General features: G+C 42.4%; 1 protein-coding gene across 4 annotated transcripts in view; it reads right to left on the bottom strand.

Moving 5' to 3' along the window:
• Positions 1-1966, bottom strand: part of NF1 (neurofibromin 1) — a 354325-nt gene extending 352359 nt beyond the window's left edge. For 2 of the 4 annotated variants that reach the window (XM_077165250.1, XM_077165251.1), the window contains exon 1: positions 1785-1966. In XM_077165250.1, coding sequence (XP_077021365.1) covers positions 1785-1844 — 60 coding nt within the window. In that variant the 5' untranslated portion in view covers positions 1845-1966. The remainder of the gene's footprint in view (positions 1-1784) is intronic. The other 2 variants (XM_077165252.1, XM_077165253.1) reach the window with 1 other exon arrangement.
• Positions 1967-10723: the final 8757 nt, after the last annotated feature.

Genomic DNA, 10723 nt, shown 5'->3' with positions numbered 1-10723 from the left:
TTAATATTTAGAGAACTATCTTTTTCTTATGTAGCAGATAAGCGTGGAGTTCAACAAGTAAGAAGTTAATAAAGTTAACAATAATTGAGAACCATTGTGGTGTGAATCATTTAAACCCTGCACCTAAACTATGCTGTCCAAAAGGTTCAGCTTTGGGGTTCATCTATGTGCTTTTAAATACTTTTTAAAAATTACATGGAGAGTCTTTTCTATCAAGCTTCAAACCTAATGCCCTGACAATAATGCAATCCATTATATGCAGTAACAATGTATTTCCTCAGATAGATTAATAATATAGTTGGTTTAGATGTCTTTTAACTTAGAAGCAGAAGGATGGTGGCAAAACAACTCTTTCAAGTCTCTGACAGCTTCATAATTCTATTTATCTATGTAGTTTTTTTCTCAGCTTCCTCTACCTACTCCCAAATATCTATCTCTCAAGTAGGTCATAGCAAGATGAGTAGTGCAAGGAAATGCTTATGGATCAAATAAAAGAGGAGCCTCTCCACTTCCTTCAGCAACCCATAATCAGTTAACCAGTAAACAAAACAAATTGACTCAACCTTAAACAATTCCCTCATCAAAGGAAGCCCATGCTGCCAGCTGGAAAAAGCAACCTTTTAAACCATCCCCAACCATCTACAGTAACACAAAGTTTAACCAATTCCCACTGACAAAAGGCTGTGTGGCATTCATTCTGATCAGTCCCAGGATTTAGTGTGTGAAGTTCAAGGAATGAAGTCACCTCCCCATTATATGAAACTTTTTTCCATCCCAAATACTCTCAATGAAAGTTCCCTTCTCAACCAAAAGGCGAGAGTTAAAAACAACAAAACACTAGCAGAATTATCGGTTCCAGGACCACATCCCAGCTGTCTTTGCTCTCTGTTCTCATTGGCTCAGATGCAGTTTCCCACTTTCCTTTCACCCTTTTCCCCTTACTCCCCAAGATTCTCACACGAAAAAGCAAGGACCATATTCTCAGACCGCAGCCAAAATACGGGGGGAAACTGCAAATACCAAAAAACAGAAAAAGGGGGAAATATTTCAGAAACAGGGTAGACAAGAACCACAGTGTCCACTGCAAAGGCGATGTAAGAGCCAGTCTTGTATCACAGGGAAATGGGGGACGCCCGAGAGGGACATCAAAAAAGATGTGCAGTCTGTGTGCACTTGGAGCTCTCAGGAGAGGGCTGAGGTGAAGGAGCTGAAAGTCAGTAAGAAAACCTGTGCTTTCCCTGCTTTCTTCCACTCTTCCCCCTCCAAGAGAGGAAGCTGAAGAAACTGGGGGAGGGGAGGTTATCGTTCTCCTATTGGGGATACAAGACGGCTTTAGGGTTCCTACTGATACTCACCCCCAGTTAGGAGGTCCACGGAGGGAAGAGAAAGAGGGAAGCCCTAATCGTTACCCACCTTGGCTCAAAAAAAAAAAAAAAAAAAAAAAGTGCGGGGGAATGATTAAATCCAGATGGAGAGACCCTGAAAGCACCCCAAGATCACCCATTCCTATTGGTAAGCGGAAGGGCTGTGGATAAAGGGGATGGAGGGTCGGAGGGGTAATCAGGGAGAAGGCCCCACCCCCGATTTAGGTGGAGAGGGGAGCCCAAGCAACCAGCCATCCCCTCGTCCCCGCACCTCCCCCCTTGGCCACCCCCACTCATTCCCCTTCCTTTCCTCCTGAGCCAGAGGCAGCCGCGGGGGAGGCGGCTGCTCCTTCCTCCCCTTACCAATTCCTTCTCTACCCCCACTCCGTTCCCACCTCCCACCCGCCACCGGCCCGTTACCTGCTCGTCGAAGCGGTTGACCACGGCCTGGACCCATTCCACTGGCCTATGCGCAGCCATGTCCTCCCCGCGGGTGGGGGGCGGCGGAGGGACGCGTCGGCCCGCGCCCAGGGCCGGGAAGAGGGCGGGGAGCGGAGACCGAGGTGAGGGAAGAGCAGAGGAGAGGGTCTGTGGAGTGCAGACTCCGAACGTTCCCACGGGGGTGGGGATGGGGGATCCGAGCCGGGAGGGGGAGAGGGGAAGGGGGCGTTGGCAAGGAGGCTGGGGGAAGGGACGGGGGAGGGGGACTCGGGGAGGGGAGGGGGCCTCTTGGTCGCTCTCCCCACTAGCGCCGTCTCCCCACAGCTTTCACAGTCCGAGACGCCGCCATGACACCCCACCGGAAGTGGGATCCTTTCCACGGCCCGGGGAGAGGGAGAGCGAGCGAGCTAGAGATTGAGAGCGCGGCTGGGAAAGGGGAGGGGGAAGCGAGAGGGAAAAAGGGGCCTGCCGCGCATGCGCCCGCGCCGGCCGGTTTCATTAATGAAAAAGCGAGTCCTCCTGGAGGTGACGTCACCTCACTCCTCTGGGCCCAGAGGCGCGAGTCCCTCTGCGCCGCCGGGTTTATCTAGACTCCAGCGTTGGGCTCTGCCCGCGAGAGTCCGAGTTGCCCTGGGAGCATCCGTTCTCATCCCCACCGCCAATTCAGGTTCCCCCTTCCCCTTCCGGCCTCCGAATTTGGATTGCTCCCCGGCTTGGAAGTGAGGGCGCCCTGAGGCTAGTATTTCTCCTAACGCACAGATCTTGGACTCTGCTCTCCTGCGGAGGCTGTGCTGAGACTCTCCCTTCCTTAAGCTCTCACAAAAAAATAAGGCATACAACCTCGGGTTTCCAAGTCCTTCGTAGTCACTATAGACTACGGAGAAACAGGGAAACTTAAGGCCAAAAAAGAGAGAGATTTTTTTTTTTAAATCCCAATGCTAGATCCAGTGGCAGTCAAAGTATGCAGACAGGAATCTCAGCCCAGACTCTCTCTGCTTTCCACTCAAGTTTACAGAACTTTTGCACAGTTGATACTAGAAAGACTCAAGTTTTACCATGCTCAAAAATCTTTCACAGACATTATTAATTCAACAGATTCATCATCTTATTTAAATCTGTCAACAGGCCTTTTCAATAGGTATCATTATCATCATCTAACAGATGAGGTTACAAAAGGTTCAGTGATTTACCCAAGGCCACAGAGTTGTTGGATGGTAGAGTGGAAATGCAAACCCAGGTGCTTTGACCCCAAAGACAGCAGAGACAGACTATGGGTTCTCTGAAACAAAGACTTTCCCCATGCCCCAACACTAAATTAAAAGGACTCCATGTGGAATTGGTTCTGACAGATTCTAGGAAGAGGAATCATCCCAAACAATGAATGATCCAACTTGGGGTATTGAAATGATTATTTTTAAGTTTGTCTTCCTCCATATATTTTACTTACCAATGTTAAAATCAGTTTACACATCCTGAGCACATGCTTACAGCCACTCAGGCAACACGGGAAGATACTAACTTGGCAATGAGGCAGAGCAAAACTAAGATTTTAACTTTACCATAGAAAATCCACAAAGCTCATGTACAGAGAGATAGATCTGTGACAGGAGTTTCCAGTCTGCAGGCTGGCGACTGTCCAAAATATATATTTAATTAATTAATGTTTCATTCCCCTAGAACAAAGGACAGAGTCTGGATAGATCTTTGGTCCATTCTTCTTTAAAGATGCAACATGAATACTGAATCATTTCCTTTAGATGATGTCAATATGATGATGACAAGGTTAAAAAAGGATGAATATTAAATGAAGTTCAGTATACGCCTTCCCCAACTAACATCTTTGAAAAACTCTCACTCACACCCCCAGAGAGCATCCAGTGCGTCCACTTCACTTTTAAACTTCAGACTCACAATCTTCCTTTTCTTTTTCATGCTTCCTTTGAGAATCCCTGTTGGCTTTCTTGTTGCCATGGCTTTTTGCTCTCCATTCCCCTCATCTTCTTCACACTGCCCCACTGGACACAACGGCCCCAAACCTCGGCTTCCTTGTCCCAGTAGAATTCCATGGCTGAGGTCCCTCTGTGCCTCTCTTTCCTCTTCTTCTCTGGTTTCCTCTCCATTTCCCCATTCCTCTAAATCTCAGGTAAGATACCCAAACTACAGGCCTTGGCTCTGTGCTCTTGCTCCTTTACTCAGGCTCCAGCCAGTGTGTCACCAATTCACCAACACCCTGGTCTGTTGCCTCACCTGAGTGTCAACCCCGGCGTCTAGATATCACCCTAACTTCCTCTCCAACTAAATTCATTAATTCCAGTAAAACAATTTTAGCTGTCCAAAATGTCTTGTTTATCATGCACTGTGTTAGGCAGCACATCGTATGGCAGGAATTCTGAACTAAAACACCAAAGAATCTAATGCATAGAGACTGTGGTGAGCCGAATGCACATAACCCATTTAAAGGGCTGCTGTCACTCAATTCCAGTCAATTTGCACCATGCAGGAATGTAGACCCAGTGCTGCTAGATCTTCTGAATCTGGAAATCTGAACTTTTATTTAAACTTCTCCAATTGGTACATATTGGCACCCAATTCAACACTTTTTTTTAAAGACCATGCAGCCAAAAGAATATTTATCTGCTGTCTGAATTTATCCCATTGGAGCTCTGGTCTAGTGAAAAGGCATGGACTTCAGAGAACAATAGAACTAGGTCTGTATCCCAACTTCCCCCTTTCTGCACTGGCCAATACAAGTATTCAGGGGAACCGCCAGTGTTTGGTATAGTTTTAAATGCAACTCTGTCAGTCCTTATCTGTTTTTTTGGTCAGGTGACAATCTTTGCCAATTTTTTCTTTGCATCTTGCTCCAGCAGCATTTCCTCCATTTTACCCACCCCTGACTTCCACTGGCACCATCAACCAACGACTCTAGCACGCGAAAGAGCACAGGTCACTGCTTCAGACCTAGTCCCACTTTAGGAATGAGCTGCTGGGAGTGTTCATGGCTAACAGTTATCAGCTGAGTCTCTTCCCAGGAATTACCCTCTGATAAAGAGGACCACCTGGTGCCAGGTCACATATGATTATATCAATAAATAGTGGACGCAGGCCTCAAGGTGAGACCACCCTGAAAGGCTGTCCCTACTCCAGAGCCCCCTAAGTGATTGCAGGACTTGATCGTGCCTGCATTTAATTCAATATCTCTCTTTCCACTCAGTCCTACTCCTTTCACTCCTGTGCAGTTTTCCAGAGAATCTGAACTAAACCAATTGGTCGACTGTGGAGCCCTAATTCCCCACTCCCTCACCCCCACCCCCCACCCATGTTGCTGAAATCATTAGCGGAGACCCTTTCCAGGAATTGCCATCAGTTGAAGAGATCCATTCCACCCAAGCTCATACTCCCTTCCCATGAAGGCCCGCTTACCATGACTGGGTGACACCAATTGTAAGGACCTGGCCCTCTTGCCTCAGGGGGCCAACTCAGCTACAAAGCTCCTTGTGGGACTACCTGAAGCCTTGGTCCAACTGTCTTAGTTTAATTTCTCCCTCTGGCCAAATCTGTGTTCTCACTCCCACACAGGTGTTAATCCTAAAGGCACACTACAATGAACTTCCTGGATGCAAAAGAGTCTGCGTCTATGGGACCACCTGAGACACCTGGGTTCAAATGACAGCACTACCTCTTACTAACTGCAACCCTGGTGGGTTAATCCATCACTCTAAACTTACTTATCACCTCTCTAAGTGGGATGAAAGTATTAATAGCTGCTTCATAGGCTGTCATAAGAGTTAAATGAAATAAAACATATAAGGAGCTTGCCAGTGCCTGGCATCCTGTAGGTATTTCCCAATTGGTGAGAGAAGAACCAAAAAAAAAAGTGGAAATAGAAAGGATCCAGTTTGACTCATGAAAGGAAAAAAAAAAAGCAGAGGAAAGAGAGGGGGAAGAAAGGGGGAGGTTACATGTGGTAATGTGTTTCTAACTGTCAGGGAGCATTTCAGTGGAGAGAAACACAGCACACACTTCCAATTGCCGAGCTGTCATTCTTTTCTTTCTCCCCCGATTTTCTTCTGAGGAAACAATGTGCTCAGTTTACAAAATCAAACAAACAAACAAAAATCACCTTTCCAGACTTTTTGTGAAAGGTGGCCAAATTACTCAATTATGCCAATGAGATGTAAGCAAAACCTTACTGAGTGGGGTTTCAAAACACCTGTTGTTTTCCTGATAGGGGAAAAAGAAGAAAAAAAGACAGACCCAGATAGCATGCAGCTTTTGTCATTTGCCTTTCATTCTTCTTTCTGCTGAAAGCGCACACTCCAAGTCTGGGGGTGAAACAAGCATCTTGCTGAAGATGGCAGAGCAGGAAACTAAAAGAAACCCAGGTCCCAGATATTTCTTCAAGCGGTTATACCAGTCCTGAAGTGCCAACCTCTGGAGTTCTGATTAATGAGAAAAAATGTTTAAAACCTCCATTTTACATCAAGGTTTCAGTTACATGTGGCTGAATGCCACCCTAACTGATGCCGGTATTAGGAAGAAATGGAAAGAGAGGGACTTTAAACAGCTGCTGAACAGTGACCTACAAGAATGGAAAGAGAAGTAATTTTCAAAAGTGCTACTGTGGGTTCTAATTTGAATAATATAGATAGGAATTACCTTCACTTTGGTTGCTAAATTCTTTCTGGGAACGCCATACCACAACTGGGCCATGTGGGACGGAGAACTTATTTTGGTTATCATTAAATAAGTATTTATATCATTATTATAAGTAGTAGTAGTATCATTACTAACAAAATCCTGGATAAGAACATTGGGAGATACAAAGACAAATAAGACCCAGAAGTTAGCCCTATCATGCCTTCCCTGCATTTATGTTTCCTCCATCTCTTGCTTAAAACCAGCCATATCCTACCACCGCTGAACTTGCACAGCTACTCTTTCTCTTGTCCTCCCCCCAGGTGTGGTGTGCTAGACTTCTAGCTCCCAGCAATACTAAGCTGTAGGAGAACCATAATAAATTTGTTTTGATTGACTAAGCAAAGGAGAGCAGCTGGAAACAATTAGTTACTCACTAATTGTTACCAACTGCCTAAGTAACAAAAGCTACTACCAGGGCTCATCCTATGTGACTGTTGGGGTCCAGCCATTAAAAGGAGGAGTTATAAAAATACGTGAGAAAGAAATATTTTCCTTCAGTTTTTGGTGATATAGTAAATCTCCCAAAACTAGTTTCAGAAAACTCTGATTGTATCATTTCTTCATCATTTGTGAATGCTTATGGTGTGTCATGTGCTATGCAAAGTATAGTTGTGAAAGATAAGACATCTCTAAACAAGCATAATGAATGGCAGAATAATAGAAGCTTCCTTTTGAGGAGTGTTTACAAACCTTAAATGCAATATCTTTTTAAAGTTAATATGATTAATATGGATATTATTAACTCGATTTTACAGATAAGGAAACAGAGGCTCAAAAAGATCTAGTAATTTGCTTGGGTCACCCAGCTAGCAAGAGGTGAGGCTGGTGTTTAAACCAAACTCTGTCTGACTTCAGGTCCATTCTCTTAACCATCGTACTGCATTGCCCAAAGAAGGCTTCTTGCAACATTCATTCCTCCAACCTGTGCCTTAAAAAACAGTCCATGACCTGATGAGTTTGAGAAATGCCATACACTATAGCTTCTTACTGACAGTACAAAAATGTCCTTTGTATTATAACATAAAGATTTAGGCTAAATTTTTAACCTAAAGTTTTAGTCCTCAAATTTTTTTGAAGGCATATTCCTATCAGTAAAAAAAATTTAAAGCATCCATGCCTAGTAAAAGCTTATTTATAGACTTATACAGTCTATAAATACTTTAAACTATTTTAAATTTCATTTTATTTAATAATATATTGATTTTGGTTCTCACTAAAATTTCTAATATTTCTAATATTTGCAGTATTTAACATTAAAATATATAAAATATAAAATATTATTGATACTATTGTTTATCATCATATGTTTACTAAAAGCATTGTGATTGGATTGTTTCATTATTTTTCAGCATCTTGAGTTATTGATCTTTTCAAAGATCAATAACTAATGTTCCTTTTATTTTGTTACTTGTTTAATGGCTACCTCACCTAGAAAGATCCCTCAAAAAGATATCCACAATGAATGAAGCTCACCAACAGCTGTGCTTACTATGTAACTATAATAGTTTTCAACCCTGCTCTTGTAATTCTGTAAGGGCACTGCTACTCTTGTTGTAATACAATTAGTGTATTTCCATTTTCCCTGATGCTCATCAGTTGTTTCTCCAAACTAAAAATGGGTTAAAAATCCACTGAAACATTTTGTTTGGAAGTTTTTAAATGGGCAGAAATTTTCATTTCAGTGTTTTAAAGCGTTCGTAAGGTGCGCTGGTGGTTCAGTGGTAGAATGCTCACCTTCCATGCGGTGCCCCACCCTACCCCCAAAAAAGTGTGTGTAGCTATGAGAGTTTTCATGGATCCATGCACATGTTTTTAGCAGAAAAACCATATAACTATGGAAACATTTCCAAGCATTTGTTTTCAAAATGTCCTCTCCATAGCATGTTTCTCACTTATTGCTAAATGACCCTTTTTCCTTAAAGGTCGCATTATGCGTGTGGGTGGTTGTGTTTTAATATGTAGGGTATTATTGAAAGTCTTTGACCGTCACAGAAAGGTCAGGAAATATCTATAATAATATATATAAAGATCTAATTCATAGAAATAATTAGGCACAAGTAAACTATACTGAGAAATGATAAGTCAGTGATGGAGTCACAGACAATCTCTCCATGCTGTGAACTCCCAATCTTGGAAAAGTAAGAGTAGCATGAGAAAAGACAGACACAACAATGAATCAGCCACCTCCTCTCCTTTCCTTGTCTATACCCTTCCCCTCTCCAAGACTAATTTGATAACAGAAAATAGTCAACCAGAAGCCCCTCCTGGGGTAAAAAAGAGAGCAACCATGATTAAAGGGTAACTCCTGGTACTGCATAAGGCCAGATACATTGAACAATGGAATGAGCGAGTCTGGGAACAAAGCTCCCTCCACATTTATGGTCAATTAATTGTCAACAAGGATGCCAAGATGATTCAGTGGGGGAAAGAATACTCTTTTCATCAAATGGTGGTGGGACAACTGGACATTCACAATCAAGAAGAATGATGTTAAATCCCTACCTCATACCATAAAAAAAAAAATTAACTCAAAATGTATCAAAGGCCTAAATGTAAGAGCTAAAACTATAAAAACCTTCAAGGAAAACACTGGAGTAAATCTCTGTGACCTTGGATTTGGCAATGGTTTCTTAGATATGACATCAAAAGCACAAGCAATTAAGAAAAAAATAGATAAATTGGACTTCATCAAAAGTAAAACTTCTGTGCTTCAAAGTATCCCATCAAGGAAATGAAAAGACAACTCACACAATGGAAGAAAATATTTGCAAATATATATCTGATAAGGAAATTTATCTAGAATTTATAAAGGACTCTTACAACTCAATAATAAAAAGACAAATGACCCAGTTAAAAATGGGCAAAGAATCTGAACAGACATTTCTCCAAAGAAGATACAAAAATGGCCCGTAAGCACTAAAAACGATGCTCAATGTACTTAGCCATCAGGGAAATGCAAATCAAAGCCACAGCGAGGTACCACCTCCTATACTCTAGGATGGCTATAATCAAAAAGATGATAACATTGGGGAAGATGTAGAGAAATTGGAATCCTTGTATACTGCTGGTGGGAATATAAAATAGTACAGCTGCTTTGGAAAACAGCCTGGGAGTCCTTAAAATGTTAAACAGAGAGTTACCGTATGGCTCAGCAATTTCATTCCTAGGTACATGTCAATATCCACAGCATGATTATTCATAACATCCCTAAGGTGGAAATAGCCCCAGACTCCAATAACTGATAAATGGATAAGTAAATGTGGTACATTCATACAGTGAAAGAAGATTTCCACTACACAAAGGAATGAGTACTAATTCATGCTATATGTATTCCATACAATGGAATATTATTCAGCAATGAAAATAAATGAAATATTGATATATGGATGAACCTTGAAAACATCATGCTAAATGAAGGAAGCCATTCACAGAAGACCATGTATTCTATGATTCCATTTATATGAAATGTCCAGAATAGGCAAATCTATAGAAACAGAAAGTAGATTAGTGGTTGCCTAGAGCTAGGACATTTGAGGGGAAATGAAGAATGACCGCAAATGGGTATAGGGTTTCATATTGAGAGGATGAAAATTTTCTAAAATTGATTGTGATGGTGGTTGCACAACTCTGTGAATATAATAAAGGCCATTGAACTATATACTTTAAATCTGTGAATTGTATGGTATGTGAATTATCTCTCAGTAAGGGTGTGTTTGTTTTGTTGTTTTGAGGGGGTGCATGGTCTGGGAATTGAACTCAGGTCTTCCGCATGGAAGGCGAACATTCTACCATTGAACTACCTGTGCCCCGTAAAGGTGTCATTAAACAAAAATGTGACACCTCTGTTGTTCTGATAGGCCTCAAGGCAAAATGAGAAAGGAGCTAAACCATACCCTGCAATATGACAGAACCTAGGAACTTCAAGAACAAAGAATGACACTTTGTCAATTAAGGAAAAAGTTGGGAGATGGTCATGAATGTGATCTAACAAGTTCAAAAATTACCTGACAGCCATATCTGTAACTAACCTTAAAGGAAATACCTTAAAGGAAATACCATGGATGAGCCACACCTACCCTCAGCCCCAGGTCCTGGTGAGCCAGACATGGCACAGGAGTATAACCCAGGGCCAGATCCTTTACTCCTCTGATATCCAGTGGGTCCGCAGGATTTGGCTTATCAATACCAGACTTGGCAGTCCAACCACAGCTGATGGT

Source organism: Tamandua tetradactyla, chromosome 6, assembly GCF_023851605.1.
Source record: "Tamandua tetradactyla isolate mTamTet1 chromosome 6, mTamTet1.pri, whole genome shotgun sequence".
In the NCBI taxonomy this organism is placed as follows: domain Eukaryota; kingdom Metazoa; phylum Chordata; class Mammalia; order Pilosa; family Myrmecophagidae; genus Tamandua; species Tamandua tetradactyla.
This window is presented reverse-complemented; position numbering and strand designations above follow the sequence as displayed.